This window comes from Carcharodon carcharias, chromosome 32, assembly GCF_017639515.1.
Source record: "Carcharodon carcharias isolate sCarCar2 chromosome 32, sCarCar2.pri, whole genome shotgun sequence".
Classification (NCBI taxonomy): domain Eukaryota; kingdom Metazoa; phylum Chordata; class Chondrichthyes; order Lamniformes; family Lamnidae; genus Carcharodon; species Carcharodon carcharias.
In genome coordinates this window covers 28965962-28987669 of record NC_054498.1, presented here as the reverse complement: position 1 = coordinate 28987669, position 21708 = coordinate 28965962, and the positions used below count along the sequence as shown (strand labels likewise).

General features: G+C 53.6%; 1 protein-coding gene across 1 annotated transcript in view; it reads left to right on the top strand.

Moving 5' to 3' along the window:
* The first annotated feature begins 21536 nt into the window (after nt 1–21536).
* The window catches only part of LOC121271929 (40S ribosomal protein S27-like), a 48149-nt gene continuing 47977 nt past the window's right edge, over nt 21537–21708 (top strand). The window contains exon 1 of the mRNA XM_041178180.1: nt 21537–21679. Within this exon, the coding sequence (XP_041034114.1) occupies nt 21674–21679 (6 nt within the window). The 5' untranslated portion in view covers nt 21537–21673. The remainder of the gene's footprint in view (nt 21680–21708) is intronic.

The following is a 21708-nucleotide window of genomic DNA, read 5'->3' as shown; positions in this document are numbered from 1 at the left end:
CCTCTGCTTCAGGCTGATTGCCTCCCGTGCTTCAGGCTGATTGTCTCCCGTACTTCAGTCTGATTGTCTCCCGTGCTTCAGGCTGATTCTTTCCCGTGCTTCAGGCTGAATGTCCCTTTGCTTCCGGCTGATTGTCTCCCATGCTTCAGGCTGATTGTCTCCCATACTTCAGTCTGATTGTCTCCCGTGCTTCAGGCTGATTCTCTCCCGTGCTTCAGGCTGAATGTCCCTGTGCTTCAGGTTGATTGTCTCCCGTGCTTCAGGCTGATTGTCTCCCGTACTTCAGTCTGATTGTCTCCCGTGCTTCAGGCTGATTGTCTCCCGTACTTCAGTCTGATTGTCTCCCGTGCTTCAGGCTCATTGTCTCCTGTGCTTCAGGCTGAATGTCCCCAGTGCTTCAGGCTGATTGTCTCCCGTGCTTCAGGCTGAATGCCCCCTGTGCTTCAGGCTGATTATCTCCATTGCTTCATGCCAAATGTGCCCCGTGCTTCTGACTGATTGTCTCCCATGCTTCAGTCTGAATGTCCCTTTGCTTCCGGCTGATTGTCTCCCATACTTCAGTCTGATTGTCTCCCGTGCTTCAGGCTGATTCTCTCCTGTGCTTCCGGCTGAATGTCCCCTCTGCTTCAGGCTGAATGTCCCCCTCTGCTTCAGGCTGAATATCCCTGTGCTTCAGTCTGATTCTCTCCTGTGCTTCAGGCTCATTGTCTCCCGTGCTTCAGGCTGAATGTCCCCTGTGCTTCAGGCTGATTATCTCCATTGCTTCATGCCAAATGTGCCCCGTGCTTCTGACTGATTGTCTCCCATGCTTCAGTCTGAATGTCCCTTTGCTTCCGGCTGATTGTCTCCCATACTTCAGTCTGATTGTCTCCCGTGCTTCAGGCTGATTCTCTCCTGTGCTTCCGGCTGAATGTCCCCTCTGCTTCAGGCTGAATGTCCCCCTCTGCTTCAGGCTGAATATCCCTGTGCTTCAGTCTGATTCTCTCCCGTGCTTCAGGCTCATTGTCTCCCGTGCTTCAGGCTGAATGTCCCCAGTGCTTCAGGCTGATTGTCTCCTGTGCTTCAGGCTGAATGCCCCCTGTGCTTCAGGCTGATTGTCTCCATTGCTTCATGCCGAATGTGCCCCGTGCTTCTGACTGATTGTCTCCCATGCTTCACTCTGAATGTCCCTTTGCTTCCGCCTGATTGTCTCCCATGCTTCAGGCTGATTGTCTCCCATACTTCAGTCTGATTGTCTCCCGTGCTTCAGGCTGATTCTCTCCCGTGCTTCCGGCTGAATGTCCCCTCTGCTTCAGGCTGAATGTCCCCCTCTGCTTCAGGCTGAATATCCCTGTGCTTCAGGCTGATTCTCTCCCGTGCTTCAGGTTGAATGTCCCCTGTGCTTCAGGCTGATTGTCTCCCGTGCTTCAGGCTGATTGTCTCCCGTGCTTCAGGCTGAATGTCCCCTGTGCTTCAGGCCGATTGTCTCCCGTGCTTCAGGCTGAATGTCCCCCTCTGCTTCAGGCCGATTGTCTCCCGTGCTTCAGGCTGAATGTCCCCCTCTGCTTCAGGCTGATTGTCTCCAGTGCTTCAGGCCAAATGTCTGCTGTGCTTCAGGCTGATTATCTCCCGTGCTTCAGGCTGAATGTCCTCCTTTGCCTCAGGTTGATTGTCACTGTGCTTCAGGCTGATTGTCTCCCGTGCTTCAGGTTGATTGTCACTGTGCTTCAGGCTAAATCTCCCCCTCTGCTTCAGGTTGATTGTCACTGTGCTTCAGGCTAAATGTCTCCTGTGTTTCAGGCTTATTCTTCTCCGTCCTTCAGGCTGATTGTCCCCTGTGCTTCAGGCTGATTGTCCCCCTGTGCTTCAGGCTGATTGTCTCCCGTGCTTCAGGCTGATTGTCTCCCGTGCTTCAGGCTGATTCTCTCCCATGCTTCAGGTTGAATGACCCCTGTGCTTCAGGCTGATTGTCTCCTGTGCTTCAGGCTGATTCTCTCCTGTGCTTCAGGCTGATTCTCTCCCATGCTTCATGCTAATTGTCCCCTGTGCTTCAGGCTGATTGTCCCCTGTGCTTCAGGCTGAATGACCCCTCTGCTTAAGGCTGAGTATCCCTGTGTTCAGGCTGATTTTCTCCCATCCTTCGGGCTGAATGACCCCCTCCACTTCAGGTTGATTGTCACTGTGCTTCAGGCTAAATGTCTCCTGTGCTTCAGGCCGACTCTTCTCCGTCCTTCAGGCTGATTGTCCCCCTTGTTTCAGGCCGAATGTGGCCGTGCTTCTGGCTGATTGTCTCCCATGCTTCAGGCTGAATGTCCACCATGCTTCAGGCTGATTGTCTCCCGTGCTTCAGGCTGAAAGTTTCCGTGCTTCAGGCTGAATGTCCCCTCTGCTTTATGTTGAATGTCTCCCGTACTTCAGTCTGATTTTCTCCCATGCGTCAGGCTGATTGTCTCCCATTCATCAGGCTGATTGTCCCCTGTGATTCAGGCTGATCGTCTAATGTGCTTCAGGCTGAATGTCCCCTGTGCTTCAGGTTGAATTTCCCACTGTACTTCAGGCTGAATATCCCCTGTGCTTCAGGCTGATTGTCTCCTGTGCTTCATGCTGCATGTACCCTCTGCTTCAGTCTGAATGTCCCCCCGTGCTTTAGGCCGATGTCACCTGTGCTGCAGGTTGAATGTCTCCTGTTCTTCAGGCTGATTGTCTCCCGTGCTTCAGGCTGAAATTCCCACTGCGCTTCAGGCTGAATGTCCCCCTGTGTTTCAGGCTGAATATCCCCTCTGCTTCAGGCTGAATGTCCCCTGTGCTTCAAGCTGATTTTACCGCCGTGCTTCAGGCTGATTATCTCCCATGCTTCAGGCTGAATGTCCCCCGTACTTCAGACTGAATGTACCTTGTGCTTCAGGCTGAATATCCCGGTGCTTCAGGCAGCTTGTCTACTGTGTTTCAGGCTGACTTTCCCCTCTGCTTCAGGCTGAATGTGCCCTGTGCTTCAAGCTGAATGTCCCTGTGCTTCAGGCTGAATGTCCACTGTGCTTCAGTCTGATCGTCCCCTCTGCTTCAGGGAGATTGTCCCCCTGTGCTTCAAGCTGATTGTCTCCCGTGCTTCAGGCTGATTCTCTCCCGTGCTTCAGGCTGAATGTCCCCTGTGCTTCAGGCTGATTGTCTCCCGTACTTCAGTCTGATTGTCTCCCGTGCTTCAGTCTGATTCTTTCCCGTGCTTCAGGCTGAATGTCCCCTGTGCTTCAGGCTTATTGTCTCCCCTGCTTCAGGCTGATTGTCTCCCGTGCTTCAGAATGAATGTCCCCTGTGCTTCAGTCCAATTGTCTCCCGTGTTTCAGGCTGAATGTCTCCCGTGCTTCAGGCTGAATGTCCCCCTCTGCTTCAGGTTGATTGTCACTGTGCTTCAGGCTGAATGTCTACTGTGCTTCAGGCTGATTCTTCTCCGTCCTTCAGGCTGATTGTCCCCCTTGCTTCAGACAGAATGTGCCCCGTGCTTCTGGCTGATTGTCTCCCATGCTTCAGGCTGAATGTCCCTTTGCTTCTGGCTGATTGTCTCCCATGCTTCAGGCTGATTGTCTCCCATACTTCAGTCTGATTGTCTCCCGTGCTTCAGGCTGATTGTCTCCCGTACTTCAGTCTGATTGTCTCCCGTGCTTCAGGCTCATTGTCTCCCGTGCTTCAGGCTGAATGTCCCCAGTGCTTCAAGCTGATTGTCTCCCGTGCTTCAGGCTGAATGCCCCCTGTGCTTCAGGCTGATTATCTCCATTGCTTCATGCCAAATGTGCCCCGTGCTTCTGACTGATTGTCTCCCATGCTTCAGTCTGAATGTCCCTTTGCTTCCGGCTGATTGTCTCCCATGCTTCAGGCTGATTGTCTCCCATACTTCAGTCTGATTGTCTCCCGTGCTTCAGGCTGATTCTCTCCTGTGCTTCCGGCTGAATGTCCCCTCTGCTTCAGGCTGAATGTCCCCCTCTGCTTCAGGCTGAATATCCCTGTGCTTCAGTCTGATTCTCTCACGTGCTTCAGGCTCATTGTCTCCCGTGATTCAGGCTGAATGTCCCCTGCGCTTCAGGCTGATTGTCTCCTGTGCTTCAGGCTGAATGCCCCCTGTGCTTCAGGCTGATTGTCTCCATTGCTTCAGTCTGAATGTCCCTTTGCTTCCGGCTGATTGTCTCCCATGCTTCAGGCTGATTGTCTCCCATACTTCAGTCTGATTGTCTCCCGTGCTTCAGGCTGATTCTCTCCCGTGCTTCCGGCTGAATGTCCCCTCTGCTTCAGACTGAATGTCCCCCTCTGCTTCAGGCTGAATATCCCTGTGCTTCAGGCTGATTCTCTCCCGTGCTTCAGGCTGAATGTCCCCAGTGCTTCAAGCTGATTGTCTCCCGTGCTTCAGGCTGAAAGTTTCCGTGCTTCAGGCTGAATGTCCCCTCTGCTTTATGTTGAATGTCTCCCGTACTTCAGTCTGATTTTCTCCCATGCGTCAGGCTGATTGTCTCCCATTCATCCGGCTGATTGTCCCCTGTGATTCAGGCTGATCGTCTAATGTGCTTCAGGCTGAATGTCCCCTGTGCTTCAGGTTGAATTTCCCACTGTACTTCAGGCTGAATATCCCCTGTGCTTCAGGCTGATTGTCTCCTGTGCTTCATGCTGCATGTACCCTCTGCTTCAGTCTGAATGTCCCCCCGTGCTTTAGGCCGATGTCACCTGTGCTGCAGGTTGAATGTCTCCTGTTCTTCAGGCTGATTGTCTCCCGTGCTTCAGGCTGAAATTCCCACTGCGCTTCAGGCTGAATGTCCCCCTGTGTTTCAGGCTGAATATCCCCTCTGCTTCAGGCTGAATGTCCCCTGTGCTTCAAGCTGATTTTACCGCCGTGCTTCAGGCTGATTATCTCCCATGCTTCAGGCTGAATGTCCCCCGTACTTCAGACTGAATGTACCTTGTGCTTCAGGCTGAATATCCCTGTGCTTCAGGCAGCTTGTCTACTGTGTTTCAGGCTGACTTTCCCCTCTGCTTCAGGCTGAATGTGCCCTGTGCTTCAAGCTGAATGTCCCTGTGCTTCAGGCTGAATGTCCACTGTGCTTCAGTCTGATCGTCCCCTCTGCTTCAGGGAGATTGTCCCCCTGTGCTTCAAGCTGATTGTCTCCCGTGCTTCAGGCTGATTCTCTCCCATGCTTCAGGCTGAATGTCCCCTGTGCTTCAGGCTGATTGTCTCCCGTACTTCAGTCTGATTGTCTCCCGTGCTTCAGTCTGATTCTTTCCCGTGCTTCAGGCTGAATGTCCCCTGTGCTTCAGGCTTATTGTCTCCCCTGCTTCAGGCTGATTGTCTCCCGTGCTTCAGAATGAATGTCCCCTGTGCTTCAGTCCAATTGTCTCCCGTGTTTCAGGCTGAATGTCTCCCGTGCTTCAGGCTGAATGTCCCCCTCTGCTTCAGGTTGATTGTCACTGTGCTTCAGGCTGAATGTCTACTGTGCTTCAGGCTGATTCTTCTCCGTCCTTCAGGCTGATTGTCCCCCTTGCTTCAGACAGAATGTGCCCCGTGCTTCTGGCTGATTGTCTCCCATGCTTCAGGCTGAATGTCCCTTTGCTTCTGGCTGATTGTCTCCCATGCTTCAGGCTGATTGTCTCCCATACTTCAGTCTGATTGTCTCCCGTGCTTCAGGCTGATTCTCTCCCGTGCTTCAGGCTGAATGTCCCTGTGCTTCAGGCTGATTGTCTCCTGTGCTTCAGGCTGATTGTCTCCCGTACTTCAGTCTGATTGTCTCCCGTGCTTCAGGCTGATTGTCTCCCGTACTTCAGTCTGATTGTCTCCCGTGCTTCAGGCTCATTGTCTCCCGTGCTTCAGGCTGAATGTCCCCAGTGCTTCAAGCTGATTGTCTCCCGTGCTTCAGGCTGATTATCTCCATTGCTTCATGCCAAATGTGCCCCGTGCTTCTGACTGATTGTCTCCCATGCTTCAGTCTGAATGTCCCTTTGCTTCCGGCTGATTGTCTCCCATGCTTCAGGCTGATTGTCTCCCATACTTCAGTCTGATTGTCTCCCGTGCTTCAGGCTGATTCTCTCCTGTGCTTCCGGCTGAATGTCCCCTCTGCTTCAGGCTGAATGTCCCCCTCTGCTTCAGGCTGAATATCCCTGTGCTTCAGTCTGATTCTCTCACGTGCTTCAGGCTGATTGTCTCCCGTGATTCAGGCTGAATGTCCCCTGTGCTTCAGGCTGATTGTCTCCTGTGCTTCAGGCTGAATGCCCCCTGTGCTTCAGGCTGATTGTCTCCATTGCTTCATGCCGAATGTGCCCCGTGCTTCTGACTGATTGTCTCCCATGCTTCAGTCTGAATGTCCCTTTGCTTCCGGCTGATTGTCTCCCATGCTTCAGGCTGATTGTCTCCCATACTTCAGTCTGATTGTCTCCCGTGCTTCAGGCTGATTCTCTCCCGTGCTTCCGGCTGAATGTCCCCTCTGCTTCAGACTGAATGTCCCCCTCTGCTTCAGGCTGAATATCCCTGTGCTTCAGGCTGATTCTCTCCCGTGCTTCAGGTTGAATGTCCCCTGTGCTTCAGGCTGATTGTCTCCCGTGCTTCAGGCTGATTGTCTCCCGTGCTTCAGGCTGAATGTCCCCTGTGCTTCAGGCCGATTGTCTCCCGTGCTTCAGGCTGAATGTCCCCCTCTGCTTCAGGCCGATTGTCTCCCGTGCTTCAGGCTGAATGTCCCCCTCTGCTTCAGGCTGATTGTCTCCAGTGCTTCAGGCCAAATGTCTGCTGTGCTTCAGGCTGATTATCTCCCGTGCTTCAGGCTGAATGTCCTCCTTTGCCTCAGGTTGATTGTCACTGTGCTTCAGGCTGATTGTCTCCCGTGCTTCAGGTTGATTGTCACTGTGCTTCAGGCTAAATCTCCCCCTCTGCTTCAGGTTGATTGTCACTGTGCTTCAGGCTAAATGTCTCCTGTGTTTCAGGCTTATTCTTCTCCGTCCTTCAGGCTGATTGTCCCCTGTGCTTCAGGCTGATTGTCCCCCTGTGCTTCAGGCTGATTGTCTCCCGTGCTTCAGGCTGATTGTCTCCCGTGCTTCAGGCTGATTCTCTCCCATGCTTCAGGTTGAATGACCCCTGTGCTTCAGGCTGATTGTCTCCCGTGCTTCAGGCTGATTCTCTCCTGTGCTTCAGGCTGATTCTCTCCCATGCTTCATGCTAATTGTCCCCTGTGCTTCAGGCTGATTGTCCCCTGTGCTTCAGGCTGAATGACCCCTCTGCTTAAGGCTGAGTATCCCTGTGCTTCAGGCTGATTTTCTCCCATCCTTCGGGCTGAATGACCCCCTCCACTTCAGGTTGATTGTCACTGTGCTTCAGGCTAAATGTCTCCTGTGCTTCAGGCCGATTCTTCTCTGTCCTTCAGGCTGATTGTCCCCCTTGTTTCAGGCCGAATGTGGCCGTGCTTCTGGCTGATTGTCTCCCATGCTTCAGGCTGAATGTCCACCATGCTTCAGGCTGATTGTCTCCCGTGCTTCAGGCTGAAAGTTTCCGTGCTTCAGGCTGAATGTCCCCTCTGCTTTATGTTGAATGTCTCCCGTACTTCAGTCTGATTTTCTCCCATGCGTCAGGCTGATTGTCTCCCATTCATCAGGCTGATTGTCCCCTGTGATTCAGGCTGATCGTCTAATGTGCTTCAGGCTGAATGTCCCCTGTGCTTCAGGTTGAATTTCCCACTGTACTTCAGGCTGAATATCCCCTGTGCTTCAGGCTGATTGTCTCCTGTGCTTCATGCTGCATGTACCTTCTGCTTCAGTCTGAATGTCCCCCCGTGCTTTAGGCCGATGTCACCTGTGCTGCAGGTTGAATGTCTCCTGTTCTTCAGGCTGATTGTCTCCCGTGCTTCAGGCTGAAATTCCCACTGCGCTGCAGGCTGAATGTCCCCCTGTGTTTCAGGCTGAATATCCCCTCTGCTTCAGGCTGAATGTCCCCTGTGCTTCAAGCTGATTTTACCCCGTGCTTCAGGCTGATTATCTCCCATGCTTCAGGCTGAATGTCCCCCGTACTTCAGACTGAATGTACCTTGTGCTTCAGGCTGAATATCCCTGTGCTTCAGGCAGCTTGTCTACTGTGCTTCAGGCTGACTTTCCCCTCTGCTTCAGGGAGATTGTCCCCCTGTGCTTCAAGCTGATTGTCTCCCGTGCTTCAGACTGATTCTCTCCCGTGCTTCAGGCTGAATGTCCCCTGTGCTTCAGGCTGATTGTCTACCCTGCTTCAGGCTGAATGTCCCCTATGCTTCAGGCTGATTGTCTCCCGTGCTTCAAGCTGAATGTCCCCTGTGCTTCAGGCTGATTGTCTCCAGTGCTTCAGGCTGAATGTCTCCTGTGCTTCATGCTGATTATCTCCCGTACTTCAGGCTGAATGTCCCCTCTGCTTCAGGCTGATTGTCTCCCGTGCTTCAGGCTGATTGTCTCCCGTACTTCAGTTTGATTGTCTCCCGTGCTTCAGGCTGATACTTTCCCGTGCTTCAGGCTGAATGTCCCCTGTGCTTCAGGCTGATTGTCTCCCCTGCTTCAGGCTGATTGTCTCCCGTGCTTCAGGCTGAATGTCCCCTGTGCTTCAGGCTGATTGTCTCCAGTGCTTCAGGCTGAATGTCTCCTGTGCTTCATGCTGATTATCTCCCGTACTTCAGGCTGAATGTCCCCTCTGCTTCTGGCTGATTGCCTCCCGTACTTCAGTCTGATTGTCTCCCGTGCTTCAGGCTGATTCTTTCCCGTGCTTCAGGCTGAATGTCCCCTGTGCTTCAGGCTGATTCTCTCCCCTGCTTCAGGCTGATTGTCTCCCGTGCTTCAGAATGAATGTCCCCTGTGCTTCAGGCCAATTGTCTCCTGTGTTTCAGGCTGAATGTCTCCCGTGCTTCAGGCTGATTCTTTCCCGTGCTTCAGGCTGAATGTCCCCTGTGCTTCAGGATGATTGTCTCCCCTGCTTCAGGCTGATTGTCTCCCGTGCTTCAGGCTGAATGTCCCCTGTGCTTCAGGCTGATTGTCTCCAGTGCTTCAGGCTGAATGTCTCCTGTGCTTCATGCTGATTATCTCCCGTACTTCAGGCTGAATGTCCCCTCTGCTTCAGGCTGATTGCCTCCCGTGCTTCAGGCTGATTGTCTCCCGTACTTCAGTCTGATTGTCTCCCGTGCTTCAGGCTGATTCTTTCCCGTGCTTCAGGCTGAATGTCCCCTTTGCTTCAGGCTTATTGTCTCCCCTGCTTCAGGCTGATTGTCTCCCGTGCTTCAGAATGAATGTCCCCTGTGCTTCAGGCTGATTGTCTCCAGTGCTTCAGGCTGAATGTCTCCTGTGCTTCATGCTGATTATCTCCCGTACTTCAGGCTGAATGTCCCCTCTGCTTCAGGCTGATTGCCTCCCGTGCTTCAGGCTTATTGCCTCCCCTACTTCAGTCTGATTGTCTCCCGTGCTTCAGGCTGATTCTTTCCCGTGCTTCAGGCTGAATGTCCCCTGTGCTTCAGGCTGATTGTCTCCCCTGCTTCAGGCTGATTGTCTCCCGTGCTTCAGAATGAATGTCCCCTGTGCTTCAGGCCAATTGTCTCCTGTGTTTCAGGCTGAATGTCTCCCGTGCTTCAGGCTGATTCTTTCCCGTGCTTCAGGCTGAATGTCCCCTGTGCTTCAGGCTGATTGTCTCCCCTGCTTCAGGCTGATTGTCTCCCGTGCTTCAGGCTGAATGTCCCCTGTGCTTCAGGCTGATTGTCTCCAGTGCTTCAGGCTGAATGTCTCCTGTGCTTCATGCTGATTATCTCCCGTACTTCAGGCTGAATGTCCCCTTTGCTTCAGGCTGATTGCCTCCCGTGCTTCAGGCTGATTGTCTCCCGTACTTCAGTCTGATTGTCTCCCGTGCTTCAGGCTGATTCTTTCCCGTGCTTCAGGCTGAATGTCCCCTGTGCTTCAGGCTTATTGTCTCCCCTGCTTCAGGCTGATTGTCTCCCGTGCTTCAGAATGAATGTCCCCTGTGCTTCAGGCCAATTGTCTCCCGTGTTTCAGGCTGAATGTCTCCCGTGCTTCAGGCTGAATGTCCCCCTCTGCTTCAGGTTGATTGTCACTGTGCTTCAGGCTGAATGTCTACTGTGCTTCAGGCTGATTCTTCTCCGTCCTTCAGGCTGATTGTCCCCCTTGCTTCAGACAGAATGTGCCCCGGGCTTCTGGCTGATTGTCTCCCATGCTTCAGGCTGAATGTCCCTTTGCTTCCGGCTGATTGTCTCCCATGCTTCAGGCTGATTGTCTCCCATACTTCAGTCTGATTGTCTCCCGTGCTTCAGGCTGATTCTCTCCCGTGCTTCAGCCTGAATGTCCCTGTGCTTCAGGTTGATTGTCTCCCGTGCTTCAGGCTGATTGTCTCCCGTACTTCAGTCTGATTGTCTCCCGTGCTTCAGGCTGATTGTCTCCCGTACTTCAGTCTGATTGTCTCCCATGCTTCAGGCTCATTGTCTCCCGTGCTTCAGGCTGAATGTCCCCAGTGCTTCAGGCTGATTGTCTCCCGTGCTTCAGGCTGAATGCCCCCTGTGCTTCAGGCTGATTATCTCCATTGCTTCATGCCAAATGTGCCCCGTGCTTCTGACTGATTGTCTCCCATGCTTCAGTCTGAATGTCCCTTTGCTTCCGGCTGATTGTCTCCCATGCTTCAGGCTGATTGTCTCCCATACTTCAGTCTGATTGTCTCCCGTGCTTCAGGCTGATTCTCTCCTGTGCTCCCGGCTGAATATCCCCTCTGCTTCAGGCTGAATGTCCCCCTCTGCTTCAGGCTGAATATCCCTCTGCTTCAGTCTGATTGTCTCCCATGCTTCAGGCTGATTGTCTCCCGTGCTTCAGGCTGAATGTCCCCTGTGCTTCAGGCTGATTGTCTCCTGTGCTTCAGGCTGAATGTCCCCTGTGCTTCAGGCCGATTGTCTCCCGTGCTTCAGGCTGAATGTCCCCCTCTGCTTCAGGCCGATTGTCTCCCGTGCTTCAGGCTGAATGTCCCCCTCTGCTTCAGGCCGATTGTCTCCCGTGCTTCAGGCTGAATGTCCCCCTCTGCTTCAGGCTGATTGTCTCCAGTGCTTCAGGCCAAATGTCTGCTGTGCTTCAGGCTGAATGTCCTCCTTTGCCTCAGGTTGATTGTCACTGTGCTTCAGGCTGATTGTCTCCCGTGCTTCAGGTTGATTGTCACTGTGCTTCAGGCTAAATCTCCCCCTCTGCTTCAGGTTGATTGTCACTGTGCTTCAGGCTAAATGTCTCCTGTGTTTCAGGCTTATTCTTCTCCGTCCTTCAGGCTGATTGTCCCCTGTGCTTCAGGCTGATTGTCCCCCTGTGCTTCAGGCTGATTGTCTCCCGTGCTTCAGGCTGATTGTCTCCCGTGCTTCAGGCTGATTCTCTCCCATGCTTCAGGCTGAATGACCCCTGTGCTTCAGGCTGATTGTCTCCCGTGCTTCAGGCTGATTCTCTCCTGTGCTTCAGGCTGATTCTCTCCCATGCTTCATGCTAATTGTCCCCTGTGCTTCAGGCTGATTGTCCCCTGTGCTTCAGGCTGAATGACCCCTCTGCTTAAGGCTGAGTATCCCTGTGCTTCAGGCTGATTTTCTCCCATCCTTTGGGCTGAATGACCCCCTCCACTTCAGGTTGATTGTCACTGTGCTTCAGGCTAAATGTCTCCTGTGCTTCAGGCCGATTCTTCTCCGTCCTTCAGGCTGATTGTCCCCCTTGTTTCAGGCCGAATGTGCCCCGTGCTTCTGGCTGATTGTCTCCCCTGCTTCTGTCTGAATGTCCCTTTGCTTCCGGCTGATTGTCTCCCATGCTTCAGGCTGATTGTCTCCCGTGCTTCAGGCTGAAAGTTTCCGTGCGTCAGGCTGAATGTCCCCTCTGCTTCATGTTGAATGTCTCCCGTACTTCAGTCTGATTTTCTCCCATGCGTCAGGCTGATTGTCTCCTGTGCTTCATGCTGCATGTACCCTCTGCTTCAGGCTGAATATCCCCTGTGCTTCAGGCTGATTGTCTCCTGTGCTTCATGCTGCATGTACCCTCTGCTTCAGTCTGAATGTCCCCCCGTGCTTTAGGCCGATGTCACCTGTGCTGCAGGTTGAATGTCTCCTGTTCTTCAGGCTGATTGTCTCCCGTGCTTCAGGCTGAAATTCCCACTGCGCTTCAGGCTGAATGTCCCCCTGTGTTTCAGGCTGAATATCCCCTCTGCTTCAGGCTGAATGTCCCCTGTGCTTCAAGCTGATTTTACCCTGTGCTTCAGGCTGATTATCTCCCATGCTTCAGGCTGAATGTCCCCCGTACTTCAGACTGAATGTACCTTGTGCTTCAGGCTGAATATACCCCGTGTTTTAGGCTGATTGTCTCCCGTGCTTCAGGCTGAATGTCCCTGTGCTTCAGGCTGAATGTCCACTGTGCTTCAGTCTGATCGTCCCCTCTGCTTCAGGCTGATTGTCCCCTGTGCTTCAGTCTGAATGTCCCCCTTTGCTTCAGGCTGAATATCCCTGTGCTTCAGGCTGAATGTCCCCCTCTGCTTCAGGCCGATTGTCTCCCATGCTTCACGCTGATTGTCTCCCGTGCTTCAGGCTGAATGTCCCCTTGTGCTTCAGGCTGATTGTCTACTGTGCTTCAGGCTGATTGACCCCTCTGCTTCAGGCTGAATGTCCCCATGTGCTTCAGCCTGATAGTCTACTGTGCTTCAGGCTGTTTGTCTCCCGTGCTTCAGGCTGATTGTCTCCCGTGCTTCAGGTTGATTGTCTCCCGTACTTCAGTCTGATTGTCTCCCATGCTTCAGGCTGAATGTCCCTGTGCTTCCGGCTGATTGTCTACTGTGCTTCAGGCTGATTGACCCCTCTGCTTCAGGTTGAATGTCCCCCTCTGCTTCAGCCTGATAGTCTACTGTGCTTCAGGCTGATTGTCTCCCGTGCTTCAGGCTGATTGTCACTGTGCTTCAGGCTAAATGTCCCCCTCTGCTTCAGGTTGATTGTCACTGTCCTTCAGGCTAAATGTCCCCCTCTGCTTCAGGTTGATTGTCACTGTGCTTCAGGCTAAATGTCTCCTGTGTTTCAGGCTGATTCTTCTCCATCCTTCAGGCTGATTGTCCCCTGTGCTTCAGGCTGATTGTCCCCCTGTGCTTCAGGCTGATTGTCTCCTGTGCTTCAGGCTGATTGTCTCCCGTGCTTCAGGCTGATTCTCTCCCATGCTTCAGGCTGGATGTCCCCTGTGCTTCAGGCTGATTGTCTCCCATGCTTCAGGCTGAATGTATCCCATGCTTCAGGCTGATTGTCACTTTGCTTCAGGCTGAATGTCCCCTGTGCTTCAGGCTGATCGAACCTCTGCTTCAGGCTGATTGTCCCCCTGTGCTTCAGGCGGATAGTCTCCCATGTTTCAGGCTAATTGTCTCCCGTGCTCCAGGCTGAATGTCCCCTTGTGCTTCAGGCTGATTGTCTACTGTGCTTCAGGCTGATTGACCCCTCTGCTTCAGGCTGAATGTCCCCATGTGCTTCAGCCTGATAGTCTACTGTGCTTCAGGCTGTTTGTCTCCCGTGCTTCAGGCTGATTGTCTCCCGTGCTTCAGGCTGATTGTCTCCCATCATTCAGGCCGAATGTCCTCTCTGCTTCAGGCTGTTTGTCTCCTGTGCTTCAAGCTGATTGTCTCCCGTGCTTTAGGCTGAATGTCCCCCTGTGCTTCAGGCTGAATGTCACTTTGCTTCAGGCTGATTGTCTCCTGTGCTTCAAGCTGATTGTCTCCCGTGCTTCAGGCTGATTCTCTCCTGTGCTTCAGGCTGATTCTCTCCCATGCTTCACGCTGATTGTCCCCTGTGCTTCAGGCTGATTGTCCCCTGTGCTCAGGCTGAATGTCGCCCTCTGCTTAAGGCTGAGTATCCCTGTGATTCAGGCTGATTGGCTCCAGTCCTTCGGGATGAATGACCCCCTCCACTTCAGGTTGATTGTCACTGTGCTTCAGGCTAAATGTCTCCTGTGCTTCAGGCTGATTCTTCTCCATCCTTCAGGCTGATTGTCCCCCTTGCTTCAGGCCGAATGTGCCCCGTACTTCTGGCTGATTGTCTCCCATACTTCAGGCTGAATGTCCACCATGCTTCTGGCTGATTGTCTCCAGTGCTTCAGGCTGAATATCCCCTGTGCTTCAGGCTGATTGTCTCCAGTGCTTCAAGCTGAATGTCTCCTGTGCTTGAGGCTGAATGTCAACTGTGCTTCACGCTGATTGTCCCCTCTGCTTCAGGCTGAATGTTCCCCTGTGCTTCAGGCTGATTGTCACTTTGCTTCAGGCTGAATGTCCCCTGTGCTTCAGGCTGATCGAACCTCTGCTTCAGGCTGATTGTCCCCCTGTGCTTCAGACGGATAGTCTCCCATGTTTCAGGCTAATTGTCTCCCGTGCTCCAGGCTGAATGTCCCCTTGTGCTTCAGGCTGATTGTCTACTGTGCTTCAGGCTGATTGACCCCTCTGCTTCAGGCTGAATGTCCCCATGTGCTTCAGCCTGATAGTCCACTGTGCTTCAGGCTGTTTGTCTCCCGTGCTTCAGGCTGATTGTCTCCCGTGCTTCAGGTTGATTGTCTCCCGTATTTCAGTCTGATTGTCTCCCATGCTTCCGGCTGAATGTCCCCTCTGCTTCAGGCTGATTGTTACCCTTTGCTTCAGCCTGATAATCTACTGTGCTTCAACCTGATTGTCTCCTGTGCTTCAGGCTGATTGTCTCCCATCATTCAGGCCGAATGTCCTCTCTGCTTCAGGCTGTTTGTCTCCTGTGCTTCAAGCTGATTGTCTCCCGTGCTTTAGGCTGAATGTCCCCCTGTGCTTCAGGCTGAATGTCACTTTGCTTCAGGCTGATTGTCTCCTGTGCTTCAAGCTGATTGTCTCCCGTGATTCAGGCTGAATGTCCCCCTGTGCATCAGGCTGATTGTCACTTTGCTTCAGGCTGATTGTACCCCGAGCTTCAGGCTGAATGTCCCCTTGTGCTTCAGGCTGATTGTCTACTGTGCTTCAGGCTGATTGTCCCCTCTGCTTCAGGCTGAATGTCCCCCTGTGCTTCAGCCTGATAGTCTACTTTGCTTCAAGTTGATTGTCTCCTGTGCTTCAGGCTGATTGTCTCCCGTGCTTCAGGCTGATTCTCTCCTGTGCTTCAGGCTGAATGTCCCCTGTCCTTCAGGCTGATTGTCTCCAGTGCTTCAGGCTGAATGTCCCCTGTGCTTCAGGCTGATTGTCTCCCGTGCTGCAGGCTGAATGCCCCCTGTGCTTCAGTCTGATTGTCTCCAGTGCTTCAGGCTGAATGTCTCCTGTGCTTCATGCTGATTATCTCCCTTGCGTCAGGCTGAATGTCGCCTCTGCTTCAGGCTGATTGTCTCCCGTGCTTCAGGCTGATTGTCTCCCGTACTTCAGTCTGATTGTCTCCCGTGCTTCAGGCTGATTCTTTCCCATGCTTCAGGCTGAATGTCCCCTGTGCTTCAGGCTGATTGTCTCCCGTGCTTCAGGCTGATTGTCTCCTGTGCTTCAGGCTGAATTTCCCCTGTGCTTCAGGCCGATTGTCTCCCGTGCTTCAGGCTAAATGTCTCCCATGCTTCAGGCTGAATGTCCCCCTCTGCTTCAGGTTGATTGTCACTGTGCTTCAGGCTGAATGTCTACTGTGCTTCAGTCTGATTCTTCTCCGTCCTTCAGGCTGATTGTCCCCCTTGCTTCAGACAGAATGTGCCCCATGCTTCTGGCTGATTGTCTCCCATGCTTCAGGCTGAATGTCCCTTTGCTTCCAGCTGATTGTCTCCCATGCGTCAGGCTGATTGTCTCCCATACTTCAGTCTGATTGTCTCCCGTGCTTCAGGCTGATTCTCTCCCGTGCTTCAGGCTGAGTGTCCCTTGTGATTCAGGCTGATTGTCTCCCGTGCTTCAGGCTGATTATCTCCCGTACTTTAGTCTGATTGTCTCCCGTGCTTCAGGCTGATTGTCTCCCGTGCTTCAGGCTGATTGTCTCCCGTACTTCAGTCTGATTGTCTCCCGTGCTTCAGGCTGATTGTCTCCCATGCTTCAGGTTGATTGTCTCCATTGCTTCATGCCGAATGTGCCCCGTGCTTCTGACTGATTGTCTCCCATGCTTCAGGCTGAATCTCTCTGTGCTTCCGGCTGAATGTCCCCTCTGCTTCAGGCTGAATGTCCCCGTCTGCTTCAGGCTGAATATCCCTGTGCTTCAGGCTGATTCTCTCCCGTGCTTCAGGTTGAATGTCCCCTGTGCTTCAGGCTGATTGTCTCCCGTGCTTCAGGCTGATTGTCTCCCGTGCTTCAGGCTGAATGTCCCCTGTGCTTCAGGCTGATTGTCTCCCGTGCTTCAGGCTGAATGTCCCCCTCTGCTTCAGGCCGATTGTCTCCCGTCCTTCAGGCTGAATGTCCCCCTCTGCTTCAGGCTGATTGTCTCCAGTGCTTCAGGCTGAATGTCCCTTTGCTTCCGGCTGATTGTCTCCCATGCGTCAGGCTGATTGTCTCCCATACTTCAGTCTGATTGTCTCCCGTGCTTCAGGCTGATTCTCTCCCGTGCTTCAGGCTGAATGTCCCTTGTGATTCAGGCTGATTGTCTCCCGTGCTTAAGGCTGATTGTCTCCCGTACTTTAGTCTGATTGTCTCCCGTGCTTCAGGCTGATTGTCTCCCGTGCTTCAGGCTGATTGTCTCCTGTACTTCAGTCTGATTGTCTCCCGTGCTTCAGGCTGATTGTCTCCCATGCTTCAGGTTGATTGTCTCCATTGCTTCATGCCGAATGTGCCCCGTGCTTCTGACTGATTGTCTCCCATGCTTCAGGCTGAATCTCTCTGTGCTTCCGGCTGAATGTCCCCTCTGCTTCAGGCTGAATGTCCCCCTCTGCTTCAGGCTGAATATCCCTGTGCTTCAGGCTGATTCTCTCCCGTGCTTCAGGTTGAATGTCCCCTGTGCTTCAGGCTGATTGTCTCCCATGCTTCAGGCTGATTGTCTCCCGTGCTTCAGGCTGAATGTCCCCTGTGCTTCAGGCTGATTGTCTCCCGTGCTTCAGGCTGAATGTCCCCCTCTGCTTCAGGCCGATTGTCTCCCGTCCTTCAGGCCGAATGTCCCCCTCTGCATCAGGCTGATTGTCTCCAGTGCTTCAGGCTAAATGTCTGCTGTGCTTCAGGCTGATTATCTCCCGTGCTTCAGGCTGAATGTCCCCCTTTGCCTCAGGTTGATTGTCACTGTGCTTCAGGCTGATTGGCTCCTGTGCTTCAGGCTGATTCTTCTCCGTCCTTCAGGCTGATTGTCCCCCTTGCTTCATGCCGAATGTGCCCCGTGCTTCTGGCTGATTGTTCCCATGCTTCAGGCTGAAACTCTCTGTTCTTCCGGCTGAATGTCCACTGTGCTTCAGGCTGATTGTCCCCTCTGCATCAGGCTGAATGTCCCCCTCTGCTTCAGGCTGAATATCCCGGTGCTTCAGGCTGATTGTCTCCCGTGCTTCAGGCTGATTCTCTCCCATGCTTCAGGCTGAATGTCCCCTGTGCTTCAGGCTGGTTACTCCCGTGCTTCAGGCTGAATGTCTCCCTCTGCTTCAGATTGATTGTCACTGTGCTTCAGGCTGAATGTCTCCTGTGCTTCATGCTGATTCTTCTCCGTGCTTCAGGCTGATTGTCTCCCATGCTTCAGGCTGAATGTCCCTGTGCTTCCGGCTGATTGTCTACTGTGCTTCAGGCTGATTGACCCCTCTGCTTCAGGCTGAATGTCCCCTCTGCTTCAGGCTGAATGTCCCCCTCTGCTTCAGGCTGAATATCCCTGTGCTTCAGGCTGATTCTCTCCCGTGCTTCAGGTTGAATGTCCCCTGTGCTTCAGGCTGATTGTCTCCCATGCTTCAGGCTGATTGTCTCCCGTGCTTCAGGCTGAATGTCCCCTGTGCTTCAGGCTGATTGTCTCCCGTGCTTCAGGCTGAATGTCCCCCTCTGCTTCAGGCCGATTGTCTCCCGTCCTTCAGGCCGAATGTCCCCCTCTGCATCAGGCTGATTGTCTCCAGTGCTTCAGGCTAAATGTCTGCTGTGCTTCAGGCTGATTATCTCCCGTGCTTCAGGCTGAATGTCCCCCTTTGCCTCAGGTTGATTGTCACTGTGCTTCAGGCTGATTGGCTCCTGTGCTTCAGGCTGATTCTTCTCCGTCCTTCAGGCTGATTGTCCCCCTTGCTTCATGCCGAATGTGCCCCGTGCTTCTGGCTGATTGTTCCCATGCTTCAGGCTGAAACTCTCTGTTCTTCCGGCTGAATGTCCACTGTGCTTCAGGCTGATTGTCCCCTCTGCATCAGGCTGAATTTCCCCCTCTGCTTCAGGCTGAATATCCCTGTGCTTCAGGCTGATTGTCTCCCGTGCTTCAGGCTGATTCTCTCCCATGCTTCAGGCTGAATGTCCCCTGTGCTTCAGGCTGGTTACTCCCGTGCTTCAGGCTGAATGTCTCCCTCTGCTTCAGATTGATTGTCACTGTGCTTCAGGCTGAATGTCTCCTGTGCTTCATGCTGATTCTTCTCCGTGCTTCAGGCTGATTGTCTCCCATGCTTCAGGCTGAATGTCCCTGTGCTTCCGGCTGATTGTCTACTGTGCTTCAGGCTGATTGACCCCTCTGCTTCAGGCTGAATGTCCCCCTCTGCTTCAGCTTGATAGTCTACTGTGCTTCAGGCTGATTGTCTCCCGTGCTTCAGGCTGATTGTCACTGTGCTTCAGGCTAAATGTCCCCCTCTGCTTCAGGTTGATTGTCACTGTGCTTCAGGCTAAATGTCTCCTGTGCTTCAGGCTGATTCTTCTCCGTCCTTCAGGCTGATTGTCCCCTGTGCTTCAGGCTGATTGTCTCCCGTGCTTCAGGCTGATTCTCTCCCATGCTTCGGGCTGAATGTCCCCTGTGCTTCAAGCTGATTGTCTCCCATGCTTCAGGCTGAATGTATCCCATGCTTCAGGCTGATTCTCTCCCATGCTTCAGGCTGAATGCCCCTGTGCTTCAGGATGAATGCCCCTGTGCTTCAGGCTGATTGTCTCCCGTGCTTCAGGCTGATTCTCTCCCGTGCTTCAGGCTGATTCTCTCCCATGCTTCACGCTGATTGTCCTCTGTGCTTCAGGCTGATTGTCCCCTGTGCTTCAGGCTGAATGTCCCCCTCTGCTTAAGGCTGAGTATCCCTGTGCTTCAGGCTGATTGTCTCCCGTGCTTCAGGCTGATTGTCACTGTGCTTCAGGCTAAATGTCCCCCTCTGCTTCAGGTTGATTGTCACTGTGCTTCAGGCTAAATGTCCCCCTCTGCTTCAGGTTGATTGTCACTGTGCTTCAGGCTAAATATCTCCTGTGCTTCAGGCTGATTCTTCTCCGTCCTTCAGGCTGATTGTCCCCTGTGCTTCAGGCTGATTGTCCCCCTGTGCTTCAGGCTGATTGTCTCCCGTGCTTCAGGCTGATTGTCTCCCGTGCTTCAGGCTGATTCTCTCCCGTGCTTCAGGCTGATTCTCTCCCATGCTTCACGCTGATTGTCCCCTGTGCTTCAGGCTGATTGTCCCCTGTGCTTCAGGCTGAATGTCCCCCTCTGCTTAAGGCTGAGTATCCCTGTGCTTCAGGCTGATTGTCTCCCGTCCTTCAGGCTGAACGATTCCCTCCACTTGAGGTTGATTGTCACTGTGCTTCGGGCTAAATGTCTCCTGTGCTTCAGGCTGATTCTTCTCCGTCCTTCAGGCTGATTGTCCCCCTTGTTTCAGGCCGAATGTGCCCCGTGCTTCTGGCTGATTGTCTCCCATGCTTCAGGCTGAATGTCCACCATGCTTCAGGCTGATTTTCTCCCATGCTTCAGGCTGAATGTCCACCATGCTTCAGGCTGATTGTCCCACGCGCTTCAGGCTGATCGTCTCCCATGCTTCAGGCTAAATGTCCCCTGTGCTTCAGGCTGAATGCCCCCCGTGCTTCAGGCTGATTTTCCCACGCGCTTCAGGCTGATTTTCTCCCATGCTTCAGGCTGATTGTCTCCCGTTCTTCAGGATGAATGTCTCCTGTGCTTCAGGCTGATTGTCTCCCGTGCTTCAGGATGAATGTCTCCTGCGCTTCAGGCTGATTGTCTCCCATGCTTCAGGATGAATGTCTCCTGTGCTTCAGGCTGATTGTCTCCCGTGCTTCAGCTGAATGTCCCCTGTGCTTCAGGCTCTTTGTCTCCCGTGTTTCAGGATGAATGTCTCCTGTGCTTCAGGCTGATTGTCTCCCGTGCTTCAGCTGAATGTCCCCTGTGCTTCAGGCTCATTGTCTCTCATGTTTCAGGCTGAATGTCCCCCGTGCTTCAGTCTGAATGTCTCCCGTGCTTCAGGCTGATTGTCTCCTGTGTTTAATCCCCACTCTCCCTCAGCCATGTCGCTAGGTAAGTATGTATCATATGGGAAAATCTCAAATATCTTCAAGAGGGTTTTGAGTCTGTGATTCAGAGGTGTGTTCTCACCGTCATGAAGCCATCTCCTTACCTGTGACGACCTCCTGTACGGTTGCTTAATGCTGCTTCACGTTCTCCTTGTGTAGAGGCACAGCACGCTTTGATTATGGAATGGACAGACCTTTTGTGTGCTGGACAACACTGAGAACCCACCTGTGATCGCGATTACTTTGTACAGTTTAAAAATAAGAATTCTCTTCTTCTCAGTCTTAGGAGAGGGAGATGAGGAGAATTTGCTTTCTCTCAGAGGGTCGTTAGTATGTGAAATTCTCTTCCTCACGGAGCAGTGGAGGTTGGGTCAGGGAGTCTGGGTTTACACTGCTCTGAAGGAGGGTCATACGGACTGGAAAGGTTAACTCTATTCCTCTCTCCACAGATGCTGTCAGAACTGCTGAATTTTTCCAGCATTTTGTTTGTCTTTCAGCCAAGAAATGTCTGGCGCAGGCTCCCAGGGCCGAATAGCCTCCTCCTGCTCCTACATCCCATCTTCTATTAATTTCAGATTAATTAGGTGCTTCACGTTATTAGCAAACAGATATTTCCATCTGTATTGATGCTGTAACGTTGCTGTGTTAACCTCAGTGACAGACCCCGGAGCAATGGGAACTCTCGCTCTGCAACTCACCAATCTCCCCGGGAACTTTGCTTTAACAGTCAGACCCCGCCCCGGCCACGCCCCCGCCCCGGCCTCGCCCCGGCCACGCCCCCGCCCCGGCCCCACCCCCGCACCGGCCACGCCCCCGCCCCGGCCCCGCCCCGGCCACGCCCCCGCCCCGGCCCCGCCCCGGCCCCGCCCCCGCCCCGGCCACGCCCCCGCCCTCTATCCCCGCCCCGGCCCTGCCCACTGTCCCCGCCCCGCACCTCCCCCGCCCTCTGTTCCCGCCCCGCCCTCTGTCCCCGCCCCCGCCCCGCCCTCTGTCCCCGCCCCCGCCCCGCCCTCTGTCCCCGCCCCCGCCACCGCGCCGCAATCTGTCCCCGACCCGCCCCCGCCCACTGTCCCAGTCCCTCCTCGCAATCTGTCCCCGCCCCCGCCCCGCCCCGCCCCGCCCCCTGTTCTGGCCGCCGCCCCGCCCCCCCCCCCCCCCCCCCCGTTCCCCCTCTGGCCTCGCCCCGCCCTCTGTCCCCGGCCCGGCCCCGCCCCGGCCTGATTAGCCCCACCCCCCGTGTGTGTGTGTGAGGCGGGAGGAAGCGGAAGTTTGACATGTTTACCTCAGCCTGTGGGACTGGGTGAAGCGCGGCCCCTGATCTTTCTCACCGTCTGGAGGGGGGTTTTCCTGGGATCCGCGGAGATGCCGGTAAGTTACAGCTCAGCTGGGGACAGTTC